The following is a 26,728-nucleotide window of genomic DNA, read 5'->3' on the forward strand; positions in this document are numbered from 1 at the left end:
GTAAATGTCATACCAAGATAATGATAAGATTCAACGATAGCGATCGGTTCGTCACCCAAAGTAAAATTAAATCTATCTCTCGCGTTCCTACTACCAAAGATAACTATTTTGGTTTTATCAACATTTACTTTGAGTTTCCATTCAGAGCAATATGAGTTGAATGATGTTAAACAATTTTGAAAATCTTCTGCAGAGTTAGACAATATTATAGTGTCATCAGCGTAGAGAAGTACTAGTAATTTTAGCCACGTTTCATTACTCGTAACGTCTTTCAATTCTACACCATTGATACCGTTTGATTCTAGGTATGTTTGGAGATCATTTAGATATATGGAGAACAAAATCGGACTCAAGTTCTCCCCTTGACGTACCCCGATTTCTGAAATGAAAAATGGTGAGCTATCACCTAGGTGCAAAACACAAGACTTAATATTATTGTACATGTTAAGTATGACTTGGAAAAGTTATCCATTAACAAAATGTTGGAGTAGTTTATGCCATAATCCGAATCTCCAGATTTTATCAAAGCATTGTGAAAAATCTATGAATCCACAGAAAAGTTTTTGTTTACGCTTTTTTAATATTTCTATTAATGAATGCAAGGTAAACAAGAGCTCGTCGAACACGAAATGCCCCCCTTGATGCATTTAGTAATTGCACAAGGAACAGAAATTATATGCACACTGTAAATAAGTATATGTAAACCATGTGACCCACAGGGCGGAGCCATATTTGACCCTTGGGGAATAATTTGAATAATCTTAGTAGAGGATCACTAGATGATGTCATATACAAAATATCAAAGCCCTAGGCCCTGTGGTTTTGGACAAGAGGTTTTTCAAAGTTTTTTCCTATATAAGGCTATATAAACCATGTGACCCTAGGAGTGGGGCCATATTTGACCCCAGGGAAATAATCTGAACAATCTTGGTAGAGGACCACTAGATTTTGCTTCATACCAAATATCAAAGCCCTAGGCCCTATGGTTTTGGACAAGAAGATCAGAAACCATTTAACTGTTCCTGGCCAATGTGACCTTGACCTTTGACCTAATGACCTCAAAATCAATAGGGGTCACCTGCTGGTCATGACCAACCTCCCTATCAACTTTCGTGATCCTAGGCCTAAGCGTTCTTGAGTTATCATCCGGAAACTGTTTTACTGTTCAGGGTCACTGTGACCTTGACCTTTAACATACTGACCTCAAAATCAATAGGGGTCATCTGCTGGTCATGGCCAACCTAACTATCAATTTTCCTGACACTAGGCCCAAGCGTTCTTGAGTTATTACCTGGAAACCATTTTACTGTTCCTGGTCACTGTGACCTTGACCTTTGACATACTGACCTCAAAATCAATAGGGGTCACCTGCTGGTCATGACCAACCTCCCTATCAACTTTCGTGATCCTAGGCCTAAGCGTTCTTGAGTTATCATCCGGAAACTGTTTTACTGTTCAGGGTCACTGTGACCTTGACCTTTAACATACTGACCTCAAAATCAATAGGGGTCATTTGCTGGTCATGATCAACCTCCCTATCAACTTTCATGATCCTAGGCCCAAGTGTTCTTGAGTTATCATCCGGAAACCGTTTTACTATTCAGGGTCACTGTGACCTTGACCTTTGACATACAGACCTCAAAATCAATAGGGGTCATCTACTGGTGATGACCAACCTCCCTATCAACTTTCATGATCCTAGGCCCAAGCGTTCTTGAGTTATCATCCGGAAACGGAAAGGTCTACATTCCGACCGACCGACCGACTGACAGACCGACCGACCGACATCTGCAAAACAATATACCCCTCCTTTTTCAAAGGGGGGCATAATAAATGATCAGAACATGAGTAGCCACTTCTAAAGCCTGTTTGACTTTCATTCAGTAATTGGAATTCATCCATATAGTTGGTTAACCTAGTGTTTAAAACAGCTGTAAATAATTTCCCAAGACATGATAGTATTGTGATTGGTCTATATGAATTAGTACTTTTAGGGCAACCTTTGTTTTTACAGATTGGAATTATCCACCCTTCTAACCAAACTTTAGGAATATGGCCAGAATCTAGTATAATATTAAATAACTGTTTATAGATAGGTAAAAGCATGTGTTTTGTATACTTGATATATTCGTTTAGTATCTTATCTGTTGGACTTGAAGCTTTACCGTTGTTGAGTTATTTATACATTTTAAAATTTCATCATGGGTTATCTTTATTCTTTATTAATGAATAGGTTTGAATTATTAATAAACGTTTGATCAAAAGTTATATCTTGGTCATCATTTGGATTACTATTAATTGTCTTAAAGTGTTCATAAAACTCATTAATTGACGAAGATGGCTTCGTATTTGATTTTGGCTTAAGCCTTTTCAAGTAATTCCAGTATTGTTTAGGATTTTTTGATTACATTTTACGTAATTTCTTAGTATTGTCATGCTTATATTTATTAATGTAATAATTCATTACACGTTTATACTCTTTACTAGCATTTTTCATTCGTAATTTATTATCTTGTGATTTACAAGTATTATATAGTGATTTGGCTTCATGATAATTGTTACGTGCTTGGTAACATTTCGGCCCAAACCATGGTTTATCATTTACATTTTTGAATTTTGTGCGGTTCTGTCCGGGAAAAGTTTAAGTAGACGCATTTTCAAATAACTTTTGAATTTCTTCGGTAATATATTCAATACGAGTATTAACATTTTGTACATTGGTAATATCACAAAGTTGATTGATATATTGTACATGATTTGAGTCGATATTTGCTTGAAAATCACTACTTAACTCATCACACCATTTCGGCTTAGAGTTGGTTTTTCTTTGGATCTTGGTTTAAACCATTTTTAACACAGTTCAGTGTCCGATAAAGAGCACTGTGGCCATCTGAGAACAATGTGTCGGTTTCAATTACTTGAAAATCATTAAAAATTCTAAAGGATTCTGCACTTGACATGAGTAGATCAATAATAGATTTATCCCTATAAGTCATTCTAGCTGGAATATCTCTTCCATACCTTCCATTGACAATAAAAATATTATTACTTCTACAAAGATCAATAAGCTGAATTCCGTGAGAATTTGTACGCTTATCGTTTGAATTCCGTTTTAAAGGAATTGACAACTCTTCAAGAATAGTATATTTGTCAAAAAAAGACAACGATTCATCATCAATATTAAAATGCTCATTCAAAAAAAGGTCAGACGAAATAAAGTCTGATAGTTCCGATACTCTTGAGTAAGAGTTAAGGTCGCCTGCTAAGAGAACGTACTTATTTAAATTGAATTTGGAAATAATTTCATTTTCAAAAATAATCAGTATCATTGTAAAAACGTAAACCTTCTGGAGGCAAGTAGATAATGCCTAAAATGACATTCTCATCAAGATTAAACATACGTTTATCTAAGGAAATCCAGAAAATATAATCTGTATTATTACCAATAGGGCTTACATATTGACTGTATTTTTCTTTAGCATAGAAACCAATACCTCCTGATTTCCTTAAATAAGGTTGACTTCGATTCTTAGAAAAATATACAAAATTCTCAATATCAACAATATCAGAGTCATCGGTATGCGTTTCTACTATACAAGCAAAATCATGTAAATCAATAAATTCTACAAAATCTGGGTACTGTAATCGTTTTTTTCAGTCCGTTAACATTGAGACTCACAAATTTAAGTTCATCCTCATTTAACGAATTCAAAGAATTCCCCCAAATGCCCTAGTGATTGTTTGAGTCACTTTGTTGCTTGTTAACATTTTGATTTTCCATGTTGCTGGTCCATGGACGAGATAAGCTCGCACTCGCCCTCCGTTGAGCCTGTGCAACTATGCGTTCCGGTGGCCTGCTTCGGTGGTTGCTTCCTGGTGATTTGGAGCGTTCCCGATGAAATGAAATATCCCGTTCCGAGGAGGTGAATTTGATGCACGTCCAGAAGCCGAACGATGTGGAGACAAAGATTCAGTACGTTTGAGACGCCCCCCCCCCCCCCCCCCCCCCCGCCGGACGAGTCAGTTGATTTAGCAGGCGGTTGTTGTGTCTGCTCAATAGAGTCACGTGGTGTGCCCGAATCATGATAATCAATACGTTCCGCACTACTATTGGCTACAGCCGTGTTGTCGCTCATTGTTAGTTGATTGTGATTGGTTGAGTCACTAGCGCGTTCACTGTATCATAAATCCTTGCGCGGTCCATTCATAGAATTATACCTTTGTTTGTTTAAGCGAACAGCTGATTGTTCACCTGACAGATTGAGAATTTGATCCCAATCCGGAAATCTGTCAATAACGGTTTCACCGTCTTTGATGATTTCCGCTGGATATGCCATGATAACTTTGCTGTCAGGAAACTGTCTGCACATAGATTTATAAGTCGGCCAGAGATTCTTCCTGGCAACTGCAATATCCCTGGGCCAATCCCGATTAATGCTATATTCAAATCCTTTTAGCAAATAAGCACTTCTAAGAATTTCACTTACATCAGTTGGGTTCAAAAAAGTCACAAATATTGCTCGTTTTCTACCACGTTTATAAGGACCCAAACGAAACGCGCGCTCAGTGTGAATCGGCCAGGTGAAATCAAGATAATCCTTCAGAATAGTAGTGATTCTCTCTTCACAGTCCTCTCCCTTACGCTCGGGTATACCTTCGAATAATAAGTTCAATCTTCTGCCTTTGCTATCAAGATCTAACGCTTTATATTCTAAAAATTTCAAACGTTTTTCATACTCACTTATTATGGTTTCAACTTTCTCAACACGATTTGACACTTTCAAACACATGTCCAATTTGACCTCAATTTCAGACACCTTATGTACATCAGTATAAAGTACAGTTAGTTTATCGTCAGTGGAGAGATAATTAAATTCAGAGATGGATAAATCGTTGTCACTCACTCTAGGCCTTTTTACTTGTTTCGAACGTTGCATACGCCAGTAATCTTCCTGGCTATCTTGAACTTCATCCCGCGAATCACGTGCTGTGCCTGTGCCCATGTGGTACAGCGAACTTAAAAAGTTGGACGTTGATATTGGGGTTTTGGGAATGTCACAACCCTCAGCCATAGTTACAAAATATCCAAAATTCAAGTAGGTTTAATCACAAACTATTCAGATTATCTTCAGCTCACTAGTTTCAGCCAAATAAGTCAATATTTGATTGTTTACCGCAGCGATTTTACATTTGCGGCCATCTTTGTTTACTACCGGAAGTCCCTGCAAGGATGTTCCCGACCAAGTTATGCAGGGGTGATCCATGACAAACCAGTTTTATCGAGAAATATCACAGTAAGTTATGCAAAGGTGATCCATCACAAACTAAATGTAGAGGTGATACATCACAAACTAGTTTTAACAAGAAATACCACATTTATCATTATCGCTGGGTAATTCTAGTTCATGCAAAAAAAGAATGCAATAAAAATGAGAATCAACAGGCAAGCGCTCCAAATAACCATAGTAATATGTACATGGTGTTGCCGAAAGTTTGATTTCTCCTCTCTAGAATTCGACTTCAAATTAAGACATGAAAGTAATTGTTTTGACCTTGAATAAGTGTCTTTCATTTATTTTAGTTATATCTTAATGATAAAGTGGAACAGTTTTCTACGTTTTATAAGGTAGATCTACGTACGTAAACACAAACGCAATCGATACATACTAGATTAGATTAATTGTAACGTATTTTCATACTTTGCAAAATCGATTTCCTAACGTTTAACACTATCTGAGTCAGTCAAAAACGAAAGACAACTATAGTCAACAATTAGTTTTTTTTGCAATCAATGAAAGTATTAAGTTTTTTTTTCCACATTTTCAGTTATTATCCCCGACGAAAGTCGGAGGGATATAGTTTTGGCGTTGTCCGTCATTCCGTCCGTCCCGCAGCCATTTCTCAGTAACTAGCAGGTAGAATTTCATGAAACTTGAAATAAACACGAACCAACATATTTCGATGATGCCCGTCAAGTTTTTTTTTATTAGTCAATTTTCCTTAGAGTTATTGCCCTTTATTTACTGAAAAATGCCCATAAATGTCCGTCCGCAGCCATTTCTCAGTAACTAGCAGGTAGAATTTCATGAAATTTGAAATAAAGATGAACCAACATACTGCGATGATGCCCGTCAAGTTTCTTTTGGATTGGTCAATTTCCCTTATAGTTATTGCCCTTGATTTAATGAAAAATACCCAAAAATGTCTGTCTGCAGCCATAGAATTTCATAAAACTTGAAATAAACATGAACCAACATACTGCGATGATGCCCGTCAATTATTTTTTTTTGGATTCAGTAATGGCCCTTTAATTGTTAAAAAATCCACAGAATTGTACATATCAAACCAACCGATTGGTAGAATTTTATTAAACTTCTTTCATTCTTTTCCATGAACATTTATTATAAACATGTGAAGTTGTGTACCCACACCTGGTCACCATCTTGCCTTGGTCACCCCCGCCCCCCACAAAAAATCATTCCTTTTTATAATTTTTTTTCAAATCTTCCATGAATATTTTAACAACATGCAAAGTTATACCATTCCCCCACCTCACTCTCCACTCAGTCGTGCCCACCACCCCGATCATGCATCCCCCACCCCAATTTTTTTTCTCTCATTTTTAATTTTTCATCAATATTTATAATCAATATGTGAAGTTTTGTACCCATCATCCGGTCACCCCATCCGCCCCCCCCCCCCCCCTCTCCCCCACCCCAAAAAAAGCATTCATTTTCTGTTAAAATGATTTTGACTATTGAAATTATTTGCTTCTTAGTAACATCCTTAACTTTTTGCCAGGTCTATTTTTTGCCATTCCTCACCGCAAACCCTTTTGGCGGCGGATACCAATTCATTGAATTTGCTTGTTAATCTTTATTTGAACAAAGATAAATTCCATTTCGATGTGTAGATATGATGTATTTCAATTCTTGCTGAAGTAAAACTACCAGACATGTCAAAATCAGCACTGAACATTGTAAGTGTATGCATGTCAATCTGTCACCCGTAAAATACCTGTGACATATGTTATGAACAATTGATTAACAGACCCCTAGAAAACCCTAAGAGGGCAAGGTATGTGTCCGGTTTATACCAACAAGAAGACAGGATAGGCATTTGAATACAAGACAGTTAGACACTACCCTGTCAGAGGTTCAACTAAAGTTAAACTTGCATAAATTTGTACTTCGACAGAACATAATACTTTAGACGGAACCACAGCAAGAGTTCATTCTCTCGTTAATTGATAAAATTACTCTTATTTCTTATAAGCGAAGGTCAACTTTAGTTATGTATCAATTAGTTACATTGTAACTGAAATATGAGGATTGTATTTTGTGTTGATCAAGTGTCATAGACTTAAAAAAATATTTTCGATCATTGATGAAGTATCATATCTGAACTGATGTCTTATTCAACAAACTGTACTATTCGACTAGATGTCTTTCGACCAAATGTTGTGCATCGATATTGAATGTTCTGTAAAATGTAGATGTGAAAACGAACTGGTTAATAACTGATTGAGAGAATCACATATAAATGTATTCTTAACCCTTTACCTAATAGATTCTCATTTTAACTCCTCTTGACATTATTCAATAGATACTTGCTTCATACCATTTTACAACACTGATAGTTTAAATGCAAAATACCAATAAATAATCACCACTGAAGCTCACAAAAACATATTTGTGAAGTTTAAACTGTTAATAAAAGATCAATTTCAGAAAAACTTGTCAATACCCAAACAAAAAAAAAAGATTGGAATGAATCGGTGTAATAAATGGTAAACAAATCGGGTGATTTGTTCACGATTTGATCACGATTCAAATGGTATGCAAATGAGCTAATGAATCGATAATAAATCGTAAACAAATCGTTTAATAAATCGGTAACAAATCAGGACTTTTAAATTGTTTTGCTAAATAATGAATCGGTAACAATCTGGTATGTTGAAGTTAAAATGAAAGGAATTTGGAAATCAGTGGCACTAATAAATCGGTAATAAATCGTGCTAATGAATCGTTAATGAATCGTACTAATAACTCAGCATTATTTTTAAGGGACGAAAGCATGGGTACAAAAAGTTTGAGGACAAATTGTAATTCTCTAGAAAGGGTATAGCATTAACTATAAAAATGCCAAACTAAATGTTCTAGTAAGGAAAGAACGACATGAAATATATAGATTCTATTTACAGTATAGCAATTGCAAAATTCAAAAATATGATACATATTAGAACATATGCATCAGATCTAATTTATAAAATTTCTTTAAAGTTGTCATGAAAACATATGACAATCTTGTAATTATATATTTCCTTAAAACTTAACAGCTTCAAATATAGTGTAAAGAGTTAATGTATGCACTTAAACATGTCCTCTTACAACTATATTAGACAATCAAACATTTGCACTTACTCCATAACAGTTAAAATTCCAGTATTTTAGAGGATGTGGTGTCTCTGTGTATTTCAGTTATCCCGCCAAAATGCATTAAAGATGGCTGACAATAAACTCATGTTTCCCGCCCAAAAAGTCACAACTTTACTTTTTAATGAATCGGTAATAAATGGTACTGCACAAAATATCTGTTTCTAATGAATGGTAAACAAATCAGTTATTTGCAATGAACTGGGGAGGGACTTTCTCTGCAAAACCCGATTTGCTTCCGATTCATTAAATGAATCGTAAACAAATGGTGTTAATAAATCGGCAAATCCCGATTTGTTCACCATTTATTCACGATTTTGATTCCATTTGTTGCTTGACTTTATTGTTTGGGTACAATTGAAATTTATAGGTAATTTTCAATTTTAGCTTACTAGGTGATATTTTCTGAAAATCACATTGAGTTTATATATGATAAGAGAGGTATTGATGGAAGGAAAAGTGCACAGGTGACAAATTCTAACATTTAAACTGTGCAAAGTGTAAAAGTGAGACATAAGGCTGGAGTTTAGGTCAGTGTAATGAAAGGTGTTGTTACCATAGCAAGCATTAAAATCCATAGATCACTTGTCAACATTATGGAATTTATGCTAATTGATCTGGACCCCTAGGAAGTGTGTTTATTGTGTACATCTGTCAAAACAAAGCAATTAGAGTGTTGTTTGCATCTTTTTTGATGATTTGGATCAACAAAATTTCATAGAAAGTGTCTTTGATTAGTGCTTCTTATCAAAACATTATGTAATTAATTAACTTTATTATGTAAGTTTGTTGCAAGTGTAGATTTTTTGGTTGATTAGATGAAATTGTTCATTTTGAAAAACCCTAAATATAATCCTTTCTAGTCTTTCATTTACCTTCAATTAATAAAATTGTGCATATGTAGGAGTAAAAACATTTTTTTTCTGTAGTATCACATGCTGAATTATAAAATATTCTAAGTTCTTTATAGACTTTCCATTATGAAAATTATTTATCATTAAATTATGAAAAATAAACCTTCAAAACGAAAATTTAAATCTGAAATGATGTTGGATACTTAGACCTAAAAAAAATCCTTGTTTTAGGTAACAAACTCAAAACAAAATTAGGATATATGGGTTTGATAATTTTTTTGGGACTTTTTTTAAGAGAGACTGTTCAGAAATTATATTTTTAGTAAATACAAATTAAGAGGGTTATGCCTTTAGAGCACCAGAGCATCAATAAATCGATTTATAACGTCACTTGCAATGTTTAAAGCATAAGAAGTGCAAAAAATATTCTCCAGGGCCTTTATAAATGCATTTAGCGTTGGGTCAAAATTCTAGGGTAGGTCCAGATACCGCAAACAAACATTTGGGCCGTGCCATGAGAAAACTCAACATAGTGGGTTTGCGACCAGCATGGATCCAGACCAGCCTGCGCATTCGCGCAGTCTGGTCAGGATAGATGCTGCTCGCTAATGGTTTCTCTAATTGCAGTAGGCTTTCAAAAAGCGAACAGCATGGATCCTGACAGACTGCGCGGCTGCACAGGCTAGTCTGGATCCATGCTGGTCGCAAACCCGCTATGTTGGTTTTCTCATGGCGAGGCTCATTTAGTTTTAGGCCTTAATGGTTAACATAAGTAATGATATACTGATGTTGATCTAAGTAACATCTTTCAATTGCATTTTTCTTCAATAACCTGTAATGGAGATAGTGTACAGATAATGCTATTGAGTTTATGGTTATCAATAATCAATGCTATTGTATCTATATGGAGTAAAGGGTTAAAATAATATCACATACAGTATGATCTGTTACACAAAATGTTTTTAATTCTTTCTTTCAGAACAGAGACTTAACAGACATCAGAGATTACAACAGTGTTGCTGGCTTGAAAGCTGATAGACTGAAAAAGCTATGTCAGTACTACAACATAGATGTGAAATTACCAAAAAAGGCACGTATTGTATTGTTGTGTCATAGTCTACGAATTTCAGGAACGACAAGTCATGTACAACAGGTTGCAAATAGGAGTGATTCTAGTCTGTCCCACCTAATTTTGGACCTCAACTTTGGGCTGATATGAAGAAATGAAACGGGATCAAAGAACATAAAACATGTTTTTGTGAATAAAAAAAGTCACCCTCGAGAATTTCAAGGATTTTTGAAACAATCGTCTGGTTTTCCCGTGCGACTAAATTTCAGTTTCTCTTTGGGAATTCGCTGTTGTTTATTTCTGGTCGCAATTGCCAAATATTTTCTATTTTGGAGATTTTCGTGTTATTCCGTGGGGACGTTTCACACTTATTTTTCACACTTAGCTATTTTTCATACCGTTAGAAACAGAATGGGTTTGAAATAGAATTTACAATTTAGTATACAAACGAAATTTTGAAAAATGTAAAAATGAAAAATAGAAAAAGAACTTACTTTGCACGAAAGAATCCGGCCATTAAGTAATGTATTCAGTTATAAATTCCTTCAATCATTATTCCATTTATCCTTAAATCCTTCCAAACGATGTCCAGTTCAATGCACAATTTTCAAAGTCAGAAGTTTTACACTGAAAATCCATCATCCGAAAATTAATCCAGTCAATCTGCGGCAGTCTTTCGAAGAATTTCAGGCAAAGAACTTAACTATGCATTTGAAACAATATCTTTAATCACAGTATTTTCCAAATGCATAATCCAGGAAGAACCTGTACGATACAAAGACTTCAACTGCTTTAGCCTCATTAGAATATAGCCTTCTACACATTTAAAAAGCTCGCCATGACACAATAACTTTTCAAACGCAAAATTCCAATTATGTCATACAATATATGACCTCACTAAATATCTCGAGCGATCAAGTGCATAGGCGGCATTGTCGGCTCTCTTACGCATAGCTACCCAAACAATAATTAATTAAGTAAATATTGAAGCTAACTGAGTCCCAAATTTAAAGAGGATAAAGCAAATTAGCTGTCGACTGTGCCAGTCTGACTACGTGGAGAAAATTTAAATCAAAGGCGGGAATGATTCAGTTTGCTTTAAGTTTGAGCCCAGACCTAAATCTTAGAAAAATAGTTAATTTGTTTCCTTTATAACATATCGATACAGCTACTTTAAAAGAAAACGTGTAAAAAGGGATTTTTCTATCACCGACAAAAACAAACAACCTTGACGTTACCGGTTACGGAAGGTGCGTAGGCCCGGATCCAGGGCCGGACCGAGGGGGCCCGTGCCCCGCCCCCCCCCCCCCCCCCCCCTCCAGTTGGCTAAGAGGTGACCTATACTCATCAGAGATACACTCTAGTGACCCTACTACTAGTATTTTGGCAAAGGAATAATCATTTCTCAAAATTTAGACCCAGAGACGCATCAAGGTCACCATTTCATACCTGTAAGTAGTATGGGCCCCACTTTGGGGTCAGTATTTATGACGTCATCTCGTTTTCATTAGCATATAAGGACATGAAGCCATAAGGCATATTACTCATACATGTATTTATAGCGTAATGGCTTAAAAATTTCATTAGCATATAAGGACCTTAAGGCATATTACTCATACATGTATTTATAGGGTAATAAAAATTAATTGTAATCGGTCAACTAGGTTATTCCGTCAATAAACGATGAAAACAACGTTCAGCGTGTCTTATCACGAATATGTACCGTACCGATAGTGACGTAATGTTTCGCACCATGTTCGAATAAACCCTATATAGTAATGTTTATCCTTGGCATATAACGATCTTAATGCATATATTACTCAGACACGTATTCATAGCATGTACTCTCGGACAGTCTTAAAAATACTATATGCGCCGTGACAATGATTGACTCGAGGAAAATATTAACTACCATACTTTTTCGTTATTGAAGCTATATTTAGATAATGTCTCACAGATGTGGTCCCTCCTCTTACTTCATAATGAGCAATTTATTCTTTACTTCGTAAGCTATATTTAGATAATGTCGATAAAACTGGAAGCAGTATTTGTCTTTGGACATAAATTTCTCGAGCAGTTCCTTACTCTTCGGTATCCAAAATGGCAATGAATAAATTTCGACGGTAAAGTTGAATAAATAAAGTCAGTATAATACGCTACAGTGATCTGATTGGTTCCATAAGTACCTTATGACAATATGCTTCTCTTAGTACGATGACGAAAATTCTATAAATAACGATGACAATATTTCTACAAATAGATCGAAAACGTCATTCTAAAAATAAACCACCAATCAGGAATCAAGACGAATATATATAAATACATGCCCTTTATTCACAACGCAATTAACAGTCGGACAAAATACTGAATTACTGCCTAATACAAGTTAAAGCATACCAAAAGTTCCTTCTAGGGCACATCTATATAAATATAAAATGACCATCTTGTAAAATTTTGGTTGCAATGTCTGTTTTATACTGCCAAAAAATATCAGGTAAGTATTTACGCTAGTTATTTAACATAAATTGTTAAATCCAACAACAAATTAAATCTGTTACCTCTTTCAGTAGAGTAAATACGGAAATAAGACATTGACCTGGTCAATCTATTATGATTTGATGTGTGAATTCCTTGCACATAATTAGAGGGTCACAATGGGGTTTGTTTTCACATATTAACCATGCATTTGAAGGTAACGATAATATTTGGTTGTTTAACATTTAAATTTGCTGATATATGTCTATCTGGTGAATGTACGTTATGTTCAGGAGGAAATAAAAGAATCAATTAATCATCCTCGGGTTTAGTATTGTGTAATCCATGGAGTCGCCTCAATTGAGAAAGAATAGTTTAACGTCAGAGGTTATTTCTAAGGTCACGGAGTTGAATTGGCCAGCTTGTAATTACAACAGCTTTCGACATCAGTAGCTCAGTCAAGTGTGACTTATTGAATTAAGATATTCCTTCTCAAGAGAAGGAATAATTAAAAAAAAGTGAAATAATGTTTATCGGATCCATCGCCGCGAGGGTATGATAAAAGTGACCCCTTCAGTGTTCACAGAATCACAACAAATGGGATTTTCTTTTTTTTTTACAAATTTATTAACAACAAATATTCTGTATACATATATTAGACATGAAAAACATTTTACTTATAGTGTAGGATATCAGAATCTTTATCAACGTAAATTAAATTAATACCACTGTCTTGTAAATGGACAAAATTTAAAGCTTTCTCTTTCTGTTGAAAACATGTTAAAATTCCCATTAATGATCCACAAGTTTCTTACCATTTAAAATTGTGTTTTTCTTTTGGCAACCATGCATAGCTTATTTCGTGTAACAAAGTTGCTATTAGATGTTTAGTACAATGGTGACTTGTTAGGAACAGTACAATCGTTTTTGGAATTTTCTTATAAAGATGTGTAAAACCGTAACACTTATTATTCTCTCTATTGATGATTTGTATGTTGAGTGTTTGAAACGTAACTTGTCTGTCAGCACATAACGACTGTAGCGCACCAACAACCTGAAGAAAAAAGTTAAACAGTCATAAATCAAAAAGATCATACTTATATTAAAAATGAAATACTATAAACGTTCCACGGAATGGTCTAACATTTATAGAATTCAGTAACCATACGTTCTAACATCATGAATTTTATTACGGATCTGTACAGTACCAGTCAAAAGTTATACAGGACAACATATCGAAGTGATATCTATATCAGTTTAAAATAAGGAGCAATAAAAATGATTACTTACTTCTTTAATGAGACAAATAGCCTTTTTTTATATCAATGTTTTTGCGTTCTTTAAACCTTAGAGGCTGACTTCTCATTTTGAAAATGTCAACTTGGGATGTTGGTCTCTATTTAAAGAGACATGTATGCGATTAATTTTCAATTGTTGGTCGTCCGTGGTAACAAAGAGGTGTGCATTTCCAAATTTAAATGGTCCTGTTCCCATAGAACAAATTTTGGATACCAAAACTCTCAATAAAATTATTATTTTAAATCTAGTAGTTTTTGCGGTCTCGAACAATCCTTGGAGAAACATTTTGTTCTCATTGACAATAATATTACGGTTTCTGTTTAAATACCCATGGCTTCTAATTACATCTTGAAGTAGGATATTTTGTGAATTTAATTATATGGATTCAATACGCATATTATATGTTACTCTAATAGGTTACACGTACTCTAGATCTTCACGAGTGTAATTGTAATAGACATTTACGAATTAAGTCTACGTGGACTGTGAACACCTAAGACGATCGATTTTTCAAGGGGACCGTCTCAACATGATAATTTTAATTTATGTGTGGTAGGAAAACATTCCAATAATGATGGTAAGGTCTGGCTTATTATGTTACCGCACAGGATAAGACTTGTCTGTCTGTCTGTCTGTTCGCCAGAGAGGTGTTTTGTTATGCATATCGCAAAAAGTATTTGATCTAGCGTCATAACACTTTCCCGAAAGGTTCTTCAATATTATAAGTTGCGCATCTGCGACAAAGTTGAAAAGATGAGCTTATCTGATCGCAGTGTATCTGTATTCCATCGTCGTCGTCGTCCGACATGAAAATAAATCTTAACTGGGTTAGCTGGGATCAAAATGTAGGTCAGCAGGTAACACATTGTGAAAACTGTAGAAAACGTAATATCTTGCGTCTCCATTCCTTTGTTGTTATTATAGGCCCGAAGGAACGTATTTTGGTGTTCGTCTGACCGTCTGTCTGTCTGTGTGTCCGTCTTAGGGGTCAAAGGTCATATAACTTTGTTTCGAGTGCGATGTGTAACTCTTAAACTGCTTGAAGGATTTAAAAAAAACTTGGCACAAATGTTCACCACATTGAGACGACGTGCAGAGCACATAGCTCGCTTCAAGGTAAAGGTCACACTTAGAAGTTAAAGGTCACATGACTTTGGTTTGTGGTTATGTTGCTTTGCATTGCGGTGCTCTTGTTTTTATTTGGCAGATTCTTTTTTTTTGTTCACTTACAATATTTTTTATTGAATTACTTCCCTTTTATGTTACTAGAAATAGGTTATTTTGTAACTTTTTTTATTATTAGCCGTAGGTAAAAACCGAGACCACTTTTCTTTGGTACAACATGGATGGTACCTGCAAAGTTAAGGTGTATTTTGACACATCTGTACCTGTTAATAATTTTAGTGGACTAAGAGTTTTTCGGGGAATTTCTTCCCTTTGTTGTCATTTTCCTTAGGACTTCAACAGTAAAGTTCTTTAAATTTTGCTCCCATCCTCTGATATTTGACTTATCAAAACCTTTGGGGGCCTCCGTGGCCGAGTGGTTAAGGTTGCTGACTTCAAATCACTTGCCCCTCATCGATGTGGGTTCGAGCCTCACTCGGGGCGTTGAATTCTTCATGTGAGGAAGCCATCCAGCTGGCTTACGGAAGGTCGGTGGTTCTACCCAGGTGCCCGCTCGTGATGAAATAATGCACGGAGGGGCACCTGGGGTCTTCCTCAACCATTAAAGCTGGAAAGTCGCCATATGACCTATCATGTGTCGGTGCGACGTTAAATAAAAAAAAATATCAAAAACTTTTACCAAAAATTCTAAGTTAAAAAGGGACATAACTCTGTCAAAATTCAAATCACAGTTATGAGGATTGTTTTTCCTGGTGTAGACTTCGATAGTTAATAACTTTTTTAAGTTTAAAGTCAATAGGTTTGATAGTAACAGAGACATTTGACTTTATCAAAAACTTTAACAAAAAATTCTAATTTAAAAGGGGCATTATTCTGTCAAAATTCAAATCAGAGTTATAGGGATTGTTTCTCCCGGTGTAGACTTTGATAGTAAAGTATTTTAAGTTTCCGGTCAATAGCTTTGGTAGTAACAGATATATTTGACTTAATCAAGAACTTTAACCAAAAATTCTAAGTTAAAAACCGGCATAATTCTGTCAAAATTCAAATCAGAGTTATAGGTATAATTTCTCCTGGTGTAGACGTTTATAGTAAAAAGGTATTTTAAGTTTCAAGTCAATAGCTTTGATAGTAACAGAGATATTTGACTTTATCAAAAGTTTTAACCAAAAATTCTAAGTTAAAAAGGGGCATAATTCTATCAAAATTCAAATCAGAGTAACACAGATTGTTTTTACTGGTGTGGACTTCGATAGTAAATAATAATTTTAAGTTTCAAGTCAATAGCTTTGATAGTAACAGAGATATTTGACTTGATCAAAAACTTTAACCATAAATTCTAAGTTAAAAGGGGCATAATTCTATCAAAATTCAATCAGAGTTATGGGGATTATTTTTCCTGGTGTAGACTTCGAAAATAAATAACTATTATAAGTTTCAAGTCAATAGCTTTGATAGTAACAGAGATATCTGACTTTATCAAAACCTATAACGAAAAATGCTAAATTAGAAGGGACATAATTCTGTAAAAATTCAATCAGAGTTATGGGGATTGTTCTTCCTTGTGTAGATTTTGATAGTAAATAGGTATTTTAAATTTCAAGTCAATAGCTTTGACAGATACAGAGATATTTGACTTTATCAAAAATTTTAACCAACGGAGACGCCGACGCCGGAGCGAATGCAATAGCTCTGCTTTTTCTTCGAAAAGTCGAGCTAAAAACAGGCACATCCAAATTTTATATTACCTACCGCATAGTGATGATATAATAACTCAAAACCTATTGCCGTTATAAACTCTTTTTCATATCGTGCATAATATAATTAAACTATGTTGAGATGGTCCCCTTGAAAAATCTATCGCATTAGGTGTCCACAGTCCACGTAGACTTAATCCGTAAATGTCTAATAAAAGGAGCGTATCGATAAAAATGACACTTGCAGAGTTGTCAATCGTGTACAAGATTGTCCCATTCACGCTTCATTAGTATTTCATCTTGTTTTACACCATTTTAGAGGAGAATACTTGTTAAATCAGAAAGAAATCATGCGCAAGGATTATATTGATTTACATTTACGCGATATTTCATTTTGTAGGAGCACATCCAGGTACTGACAACTTAATCTTTCATTTAATATCAATCTGTATGACCACGCGTTTTACAAATTTATGCCCCTGTCAAATCGGTCATTTCAAATGCAGACAGAATTAAGGGATAATATTCAGAACGTAATGAAAATCAAATGGACATTTATTGCCTTTTTTCGCATCTTATTACAGAGAAATATTGCCAAAATGGCCAGGTCTGTCACAAATAGTTAAAACGATTCTTCCGATATCCATTAAATAATTTGACCACACTAATTCAAGCTTGTCATTTTATATCCTAGTGGTTTTATCTAATAGAAATAAAACTTTGCTCATGTAACATTACTCGATATAGTTAATTTTAACGGGACTAAAGTATAATAAAGTAGACTAAGTATGGTTATATATTACCCGCAGAGTCAATGCTGTTTTTTTTAGTAGCAGATAAAATCTAATATATGAATGTTGTTAGTTTTTGACAAATAAAAACTAATCCCGTACTGTCTTTCATGGTCAATTCTAATATGGCATGGGATCGCAGAAAGTGATGTTTCTGTCTATAAAAACAGGTTTGAACCGGAATAAACCGGTATTTCTATATCAAGTATCCAATCAGAATCAAAAAAAAAAAAAAGAATGACATACGTTACTAAAAAAGTCCAGATGAAAAGTATATAATAACGCTTTCAACGGACAAAATATCATTCTGACTTCAGGATTATAGCCATCAACACGGAATGTTTCGAGGGCAATGGTGAAATAAGTGAAATACAATATAAAGTATTCATTAGTGAAGGGTATTACATTCGATTAAATTCAAATGTATGGGTTATCAGCCATTCTCCAAAAATCGACTCATTTGTAGCATGCGAATAGTAGAAATTTGAAGTTCATGGTAACGTAATGGTTTATATGTTTTTTTTAAACTTCGAACCCTCTTCGGTTTATCGGAAAAGAATAACTCACAAAAAGTCTCTTGTCTGCGAGATACGACAATTTAAAAAGTGCCCTATAAATCTGCGTTACGGAGCTTAGGTTAGGACATAGCTTTATTTTATTGCGGTTACATGATTTATATTAGCGGTCAAACATACTTTTGCAGTAAATTTGTTCAAAGGAAGATGTGCAGATCGCGATGAGATAAAAACATTATACTTCAGAAAGATTATTTTACTTGTGACATGCACAAGAAACTAAGCAGCATTTTGGCCAACAGTTTCATACGAGGATGTGATATATCATTAATTATAATTAGTGTTTACGTAAAGGCTACACTCACAAGAAAATGAAACATTACTGATTACAAATAAATATATTAAAGGATAAAAACCGACGGTGAAAATTGTACATCCTTGTAATCTTTTATTTAACTGTTAAGATATGCGAAAATCAGCAAAATCATGAAATTGTCTCAAAATGTCAGCAACCTTGACAGATTCTTCGAAAGAAAAGAAATGCAACTTGTTTAAATTTAACGCATAAGACAACAATCTGAAGTTAAACAGTAGATTTTAAGAACATCAACTATCTCATACAACTAAATAACTGTCATAGAAACTTTTCCGAAAATTTGTTACGGAACATATAAAAAGTAACCTTTTTAAAGCCATACAAAAAAGTCAGAAATACTAAATATTTTTAGAACTATAACAGAACTTTGCAATAGGCAGACTTTGTGTAATAACAGAAAGCACTTAGTTCACATGATTTTCCACCTTAGGATTCCTATTTTCAGTTTGTATCACCATTATCTGCAAATATACTTTTCTACCATAATACTCTTCCAAAATGTCAGTTTTTAAATAAAAAAAGTAAAACAGCAATTTTATATAACATCTCGAATAAAATGCCATTTATATATAACATTTCTTTGACTGTATTTCGCACAAATACGGCTGTTTAGTTTGTTAGGGAACACAACGTTACGGAAAATAGGTGTTACGGAAGCATATAAAAAAACTCTTTATTTCGTTATATTATAAAGAAAGATGAATTTACCGTTGTGGCAGATTATGTTTCGAAGCAGTCTCTGTACAGTGTTTATCATTCCCACTCCAATCTCACATTTGGGCGCTCAGTTTTTATAATAGTAGCGTTACGGAAGCATAGTACTTGAAATGCGACATTTTCAATTCTGACTTTGAACGGTTTCTAAGAGTTTATTTCTTTTGGCAAGCCTATTCTTGGAATTTTACTTAAGAAATAATTTATAGCAAAACAGTGCTTTATCACTATACACGATGGGCGGTTATACGTCGGGCGTAATAATTTCACGAGGGCGCAGCCCGAGTGAAATTTTTTCGGACGAAGTATAACCGCCCGAGTGTATAAATAGTGATAAAGCTCTGTTTTGCTATAAATTATTTCGATTCTAATATGTTCTTTATTGTAAAATTTATATCAAATATGATGGAACTGTTTCTTCGCGCAAGCATGGCGCCAATAGTATAGGTATTTGTTAAAACACGCCAGGACTGGAAACGGTAATACGTCTTGCGGCAGAATTCAGTCGGGCGAAAATTATTGCGAATTATTCAGCAAAGCGAATAACTAATTCAGTATGTGTAAAAATTAATCAAAACATTTGTGCAATATGACATTTCGTTTAAAACATGTTATTAAGTAAAATATTTCATGAAATTTGAAAGCGCTATTTCTTGATGCGTACATGGCGCTAAATATCACGTTGACGTGACGTCAACCTATCATTGTTGTGATGATTAAAGCACTGTAAGCCATACTAGTATTAGAATGATGAATTTAACCTTTTACACATTCAAAGCACTTTCAAAACAATTATCTAATTGTAATCAACTTACGCTAGACTATGTTTTAAATTCGTTACGGTACCATAGGTGTGTATTGGCGACATCGATTCAAAGAGAAAATACTACCAAAATACAAATTTCTGATGGGAAACACGCTTCATTGTAGCATGATAAATACTGGTACTGTTAAAAAGTTTAAACATCGATACAAAATGATGCCGTAAAATGACGAACTAGTCCTTTTTAGTTCGCAAACTAGCTTGGCGACATGGGGTTTTGGCAATATTTGGCAATTTTAACGTCTACTCGTGGATGCTAAGTGTGCAACAAGATACCAAAACATGTTTTAAGTAATTGTCCATGTATTGCTGATATAAGCTTAAGACAAAGTGCACAGTTTTGTGCTCGAACATTTTGAAAAATATTACTGAAAGCTCGGCGACATGTTTTTTTTTTCCCAATATGAGTCGATTTTGTGAGAATGGCTCTTATAGATAACAATTGTCTAATCTTGTATAACTCATACAGACTACACGAATGAACTAAAATAAGACAAAATAAAGTCATCATTGCGCTTCTTGAACCGTACATCAAACGGATTTAAAATGTCCTTCATTTTTCTTTATTTTAAAATCTGTATGTGTTCCAATCCATAGTATCTTGTGTGACGCTTTTGTAATATTTCTTACGTCTAGGACTGGTCAAATCGTAGCTCATAGTCGCGTCCATTTCGTCCCTATGTCGCTTTAGATCGCTATGCTTTTGTGACCGTCTTATGTCAGATTTGGCAGTTTCGGTCGCTTGAGCTACAGGTGTCACTAGTTTTACTACGGGAAGTTCTTTTCCTTCTTTTTCTAGTTTCCGTTTTAACTCTGCCATTTTTCTGAGATGAGCGCCGCTACCCACGAAATAACGGCCCATATAATCAGGACGTACGTATCCGTCTCTCAGGTCTTTGAAATGTTGTATCCATTTTTCCGGGTCGTCCGGTACGTACGGTATCCACTTTTCTTGTTTATGATCGTACACCTCTATGGAGCACATTTTAGCGTTGTGAAAATTAAAGTGAGGCGATCCTTCTTACAAGCTTTATTCACAATCATCCGATTCTCTATCGTTATCCTCCGTGGGGTATTCTTTTTTTGCTGTCGTGATAGGGCCACAACTCAACAAATAGGTCTTTCCTAAGTTTAATAGCTTGTCGAATAAATTCTTTGACAGTCATGCCGTTTTGACTTCTTAGTTTCTTAGCCGACTGTAGGATCTGTTGCTGAGTAGGATCGTGTTGTAGCTCATAAAAGTCAATGAGAAATCTGGCATAATTTTGTCTCAATTTCTTTCTTAGTTGAGGCAGCACGTCATTAGCGGTGAGACGGTAAGCTTCTTGGAAAGAGAGCCCTTGTTCCGTATAGTCGTTCACTTTAGCTTTATATTGTTCTTTAATGTATTGTCTGAGAGGATTCTGAAAACGCTTATCCCATATTTCGAGGCGTGATCGCTCTTCTTTGATCTCAACCTTTCTACGTTTACCTGGAGGTCCCTCGAACAAAGGTAGTTTCTGTGTGTCATTACTCCTATTAACTATTTCATCATCATCATCATCATCAATATCATTATTATAATCATCATCATCATCAACATCATCATCATTATCATCATCGTCAACAACATCATCATCATCATCCTTCTTTTTGGACAAGTTTCCTTCGCCCTGGTAATAGTCCTCTGGTTTATTTTCCGTTTCTGTTAGTTTTGCCTCAAAAATATTATCGCGTAAACGGTGTTGTTCCGGTGTGCTCGATTTAAGGTCTAATACCAGATAGCCGTGCGGTCTAGATGTCGCTTGCTCAAACCGTTTCATAAAGATGTTACTGGAGGAAGGGTAAATTCTCCTCGCCAATGTGGCTACTTGCTGTCTGCCAATAGGGTTATTAAATAACACCAGATACTGCGTATTCAACGCGATATCTCTACAGGCTTTACCTTGAGGGAACAAATTTTGGGTCAGATAGACGACGGATATATTTCTGTGGTGACTGCCCTTGGTAAAGAGGTCAGCGATACTTTGATCGCATTTAGCTTCGGTCATTAAGTCGTCAAAGACTAGCAGGTTCCTTCAATTGACATCTATATATTGAGGATCATTTAAGTAGTCGGGAATATCGTGTACAAATTCGACCCCGGGAATTTCGCGCGTAAGTTCATCGTACAAAGGTTGCCATTGCCCGAAACACCATACGATACGTTGAGGCTGACAAGATTTGATAAGAGCAGTTTTCTGGTCCATTCCGTTTTTCCGCTACCACTAAGTCCTGAAACGACCACCGAAAACGGATGTTGAAACGCCATCTCTTTTGAAGTGTCCGATATTTGTAATGATGGCGAATAATTCACAGTATCGTCGCCGCTCCTATGTTATTATGTTGGTGCCTCAGCATGTTGTCAGTCCTAGAGAACCACTTTTGACAAACTCCTTCATTTGTGTGACAGATGTAAATGTCTTTTTTAACAACAACAGGCTGTTTATCTTCTAACAAGTTTTTGTTAGTCATTCATACGTTTTTTTTACAAATGCGAGAAGGTTGAGGAGAGGAGAGGTTGAAAAGGAGGGAAGTGGAAGAGGAAATGGAGGGAGGAGGAGGTCGAGGTGGAGGGAGGGGTAGGAGGAGGGAGGGAGGAGGAGATGGAGGGAGGGAGGTGGAGGAGGAGGGAGGAGGTGGAGGTAGAGGGAGTAGGAGGTGGAGGAGGAGAGAGGATAAGGGGGAAGGAGGAGGTGAAGGTAGAGGGGAAGGTTGAGGGAGGAGGAGGTGGAGGAGGAGTAGGGAGGAGGTGTAGCAGGAAGGAAGATGAGGTGGAGGTAGAGGGAGGAGGGGGAGGTAGAGGGAGGAGGTGGAGGGAGGCGGAAGAGGAGGAGGTGGAGCAAGGAACTGCGCGAGAAATTTGCGTCCAAATATATAGAAGACAAACACTGCTAACAGTTGCTTATTTTTATTGACAATATATACCAAAACGTATGTTTAAAAGGTAATTCAAAGGTAGAATACAAATTATGCGTAACTCTAATGTCTTCTACGTATATTGTTCCGTAGTTGCGGGATATTCTTAACCACTTCTAACAAAGTAGCAGTCATAAATACAAATACGAGCGTATTTATTTTCGTTAGTTCGTCGTGTTACTAGTAAAGCTTTTATTATTTATGAACAAATTCGGACTTGTAGTTGTTGAACTGAATGCTCCAAACCCGCCTATTTTGATATATTCGCAGTTTGGAGACCATTTATTATGTTCTTTCAAGGCAAAGTCCGTTGTTTCCCAAGCGCTTAACTTTACGTGACATCGGAAACATTTGCATACGTCCGCTTTCCCGCTGTAAAACAGCCCCGCACTCGCCAGCTCGTATTTATCGGGAAGCATTTGTTTCGGATAAGTTACAAACATCTTAAGTCGGTTTTCGTAATATTCCATACTTTGGTTGAGAGATGCGCAGTCGACGGCGTTCATTTTGTTAATGATAACTGTCTTGTAACAAACTGTATTTATATATATTCGTCTTGATTCCTGATTGGTGGGTTTATTTTTAAAATGACGTTTTCGATCAATTCGTAGAAATATTGTCATCGTTATTTATAGAATTTTCGTCATCGTACTAAGAGAAGCATATTGTCCTAAGGTACTTAGGGAACCAATCAGATCACTGTAGCGTATTATACTGACTTTATTTATTCAAATTTACCGTCGAAATTTATTCATTGCCATTTTGGATACCGAAGAGTAAGGAACTGCGCGAGAAATTTATGTCCAAAGACAAATACTGCTTCCAGTTTTATTGACATTATCTAAATATAGCTTACGAAGTAAAGAATAAATTGCTCATTATGAAGTAAAAGGAGGGACCACATCTGTGAGACATTATCTAAATATAGCTTCAATAACGAAAAAGTATGGTAGTTAATATTTTCCTCGAGTCAATCATTGTCACGGCGCATATAGTATTTTTAAGACTGTCCGAGAGTACATGCTATGAATACGTGTCTGAGTAATATATGCATTAAGATCGTTATATGCCAACTGAAGGATAAACATCACTATATAGGGTTTATTGGTATGGTGCGAAACATTACGTCACTATCTGTCAATACATATTCGTGATAAGACACGCTGAACGTTGTTTTCATCGTTTATTGACGGAATAACCTAGTTGACCGATTACAATTAATTTTTAAGTTATTATCCTATAAATACATGTATGAGTAATATGCCTTAAGGTCCTTATATGCTAATGAAATTTTTAAGCCATTACGCTATAAATACATGTATGAGTAATATGCCTTATGGCTTCATGTCCTTATATGCTAATGAAAACGAGATGACGTCATAAATACTGACCCTAAAGTGACCCATTTACTACTCCTGTATATCAAACTTTTCCGGGGGAGAGCCCTTGACCCCCTGTCCTCATAACCCCTCTGTCGCCTCAAAATTAAGACCTAAGAATGCACCAAAGGCCGCCATTTTATACCTATATTTCAAAAAATTTCAGGGGGGTGGGGGGCCTGACCCCCCTTATATGAGGGAAAGTACATCCATCTATAAATACACTAAATGACAACATTTTATACATGTATTTAAAAAAATCCAGGGGATGACCCCTGATACCCCTTGTGCCCCCTAGTCAAAATTTTCTGGATCCGGCCCTGGTGCGTTATATTTATAAATTTGAAATTTGAGATTCCGCAGGCCAGGATCCAGAGCCGGGTTGAGGGGGCCCGTGCCCCCTCCAGTTGGCTGAGAAGTGACCTATAGGCCTACACATAATACTCATCAAAGATGCACCCTACTATTTTGGTAAAGGAATAATTTTTTCTCGAAATATGCACCCAGAAACGCACCAGAGGCCACCATTTCATACCTGTATTTCAAAATTTTCAAGGGGGAGAGCCCCCCTGACCCCCCCCCCCCCCCCCCCCCCCACACACACACACACACATTAAGAGTGGAGTAAGGAGTAACCCCTCCATTATTAGATCTATATTAGACCAAAAACTGCACCGGAAGAAACCATTTTATGCCTGTATTTCAAAGGTAAATGCACCAGAGGACACCATTTTATACCCCCAAAGAAAACAGAAATAAATATGTTAAGGGGGTATGTGTGCGAACAGGCTCATAATGTATTCAGATTAAAAACCATCCTAGATAATGTAGATTCCTATGAAAAAGTCAACAAAATGAATCTGGCCATTGAATTACTGGATAGGCGAATTAGTAATTGTAACAGAATTATCAGCATGTAAATTGTCGAATAATAGTATAGTACACAACTTCACAAATTTATGTATTGATAACTTAACTAAAATAAAATTCATTTGGCATGTGACTATATCACGGCTTATGTACATGACCGCAGTGATATTCCATGTAGACTATATATTGCATTAGTTACAAGCTGTGGCAATTAATACCGTCATTTTTGCCAGAGTATATTTTTGTAATGAACTTGATGGGTATATGTATTTAATAAGCTAGTTATACACAGTACGGTGAAGTTCATGCAAGTACGAATTTTTCGACTGAATATCTATATAAAGTTTGAATTGCTACAAATCAAATGAAAGTAACTGACGCGCTTGAACATGCTTCTTTTATCTAGCTGAAGAACAAAATACCCCTTCAAAAGGTCATATGAGCCGCGCCATGAGAAAACCAACATGGTGCATTTGCGACCAGCATCCGCGCAATCTGGTCAGGATCCATGCTGTTCGCTAACGGTTTCTCTAATTGCAGTAGACAGTTGACCAGATTGCGCGGATGCTGGTCGCAAATGCACTATGTTTGATTTCATATGGCACGGCTCATATTTTTATTTTGTCTATAGGTCTACCTTGTCTATCAATAGCACAAAAATGTTTTAACATGCCACTTTCACTGAACGGCCGAGCATGAGAAATAAAGACGCGAGGATGGAATTGAAAAACTGGTATAATTATGTTATTATAAAGAATAAAGGCAATTATTAATTTGTTTAACGTTGTCCCTTATATAAGCGGTTGTCTCATATTGAAATATGTATATTTTAAATCATTAATTGCATTGAGGAATAATGTTTTACCTTAATCGAACGGTCACAAAAAATAGTGAACACCAGTCAGTACACAAACATGTATTCATGCTATTTAAAAACAACCTTTCAACAGACGGTTATCATCCGAACCTTTGATACGATTATAAACAACAGTAACCAATAATGAAAATGAGTTAAATGGGTTGCGCGCATCTCCGCTGTCCCCACCTCTATTACGATATCTACGGCTGAAAAAATGATACGTACTTGGCTTGAGACATGTCTTTAATTTACGTCGATGCTAACGAGTAAGTATAAACACATTTTCAGAAAAAAAAGCTGAAAACCTGAAACGATAATAACTTTAATTTGAAGTAAAATGTTAATTCAGGGTCGTACAAGAAAATACTGCAAGTTTTGGACAGAGTTTGTTTTAATTTTCCATGTCTGTTATTCAACAATAAATATATCTGACGTCGCTAACTGTGAGCAAACCCCCAAATGACGTTTGTATGGACGCCGCCATCTTGAAATAGACGTCGCTTCATTTTA

The 26,728-nt window shown here is 35.7% G+C and overlaps 1 protein-coding gene across 2 annotated transcripts in view; it reads right to left on the bottom strand.

Annotated features, from left to right (window-relative positions):
* Nucleotides 1-13,462: 13,462 nt before the first annotated feature.
* Nucleotides 13,463-26,728, bottom strand: part of LOC128555709 (THAP domain-containing protein 11-like) — a 53,509-nt gene continuing 40,243 nt past the window's right edge. For both annotated transcript variants that reach the window (XM_053538908.1, XM_053538907.1), the window contains exon 4: nt 13,463-13,887. In XM_053538908.1, coding sequence (XP_053394883.1) covers nt 13,856-13,887 — 32 coding nt within the window. In that variant the 3' untranslated portion in view covers nt 13,463-13,855. The remainder of the gene's footprint in view (nt 13,888-26,728) is intronic.

Source organism: Mercenaria mercenaria, chromosome 3 (assembly GCF_021730395.1).
Source record: "Mercenaria mercenaria strain notata chromosome 3, MADL_Memer_1, whole genome shotgun sequence".
Taxonomy (NCBI): domain Eukaryota; kingdom Metazoa; phylum Mollusca; class Bivalvia; order Venerida; family Veneridae; genus Mercenaria; species Mercenaria mercenaria.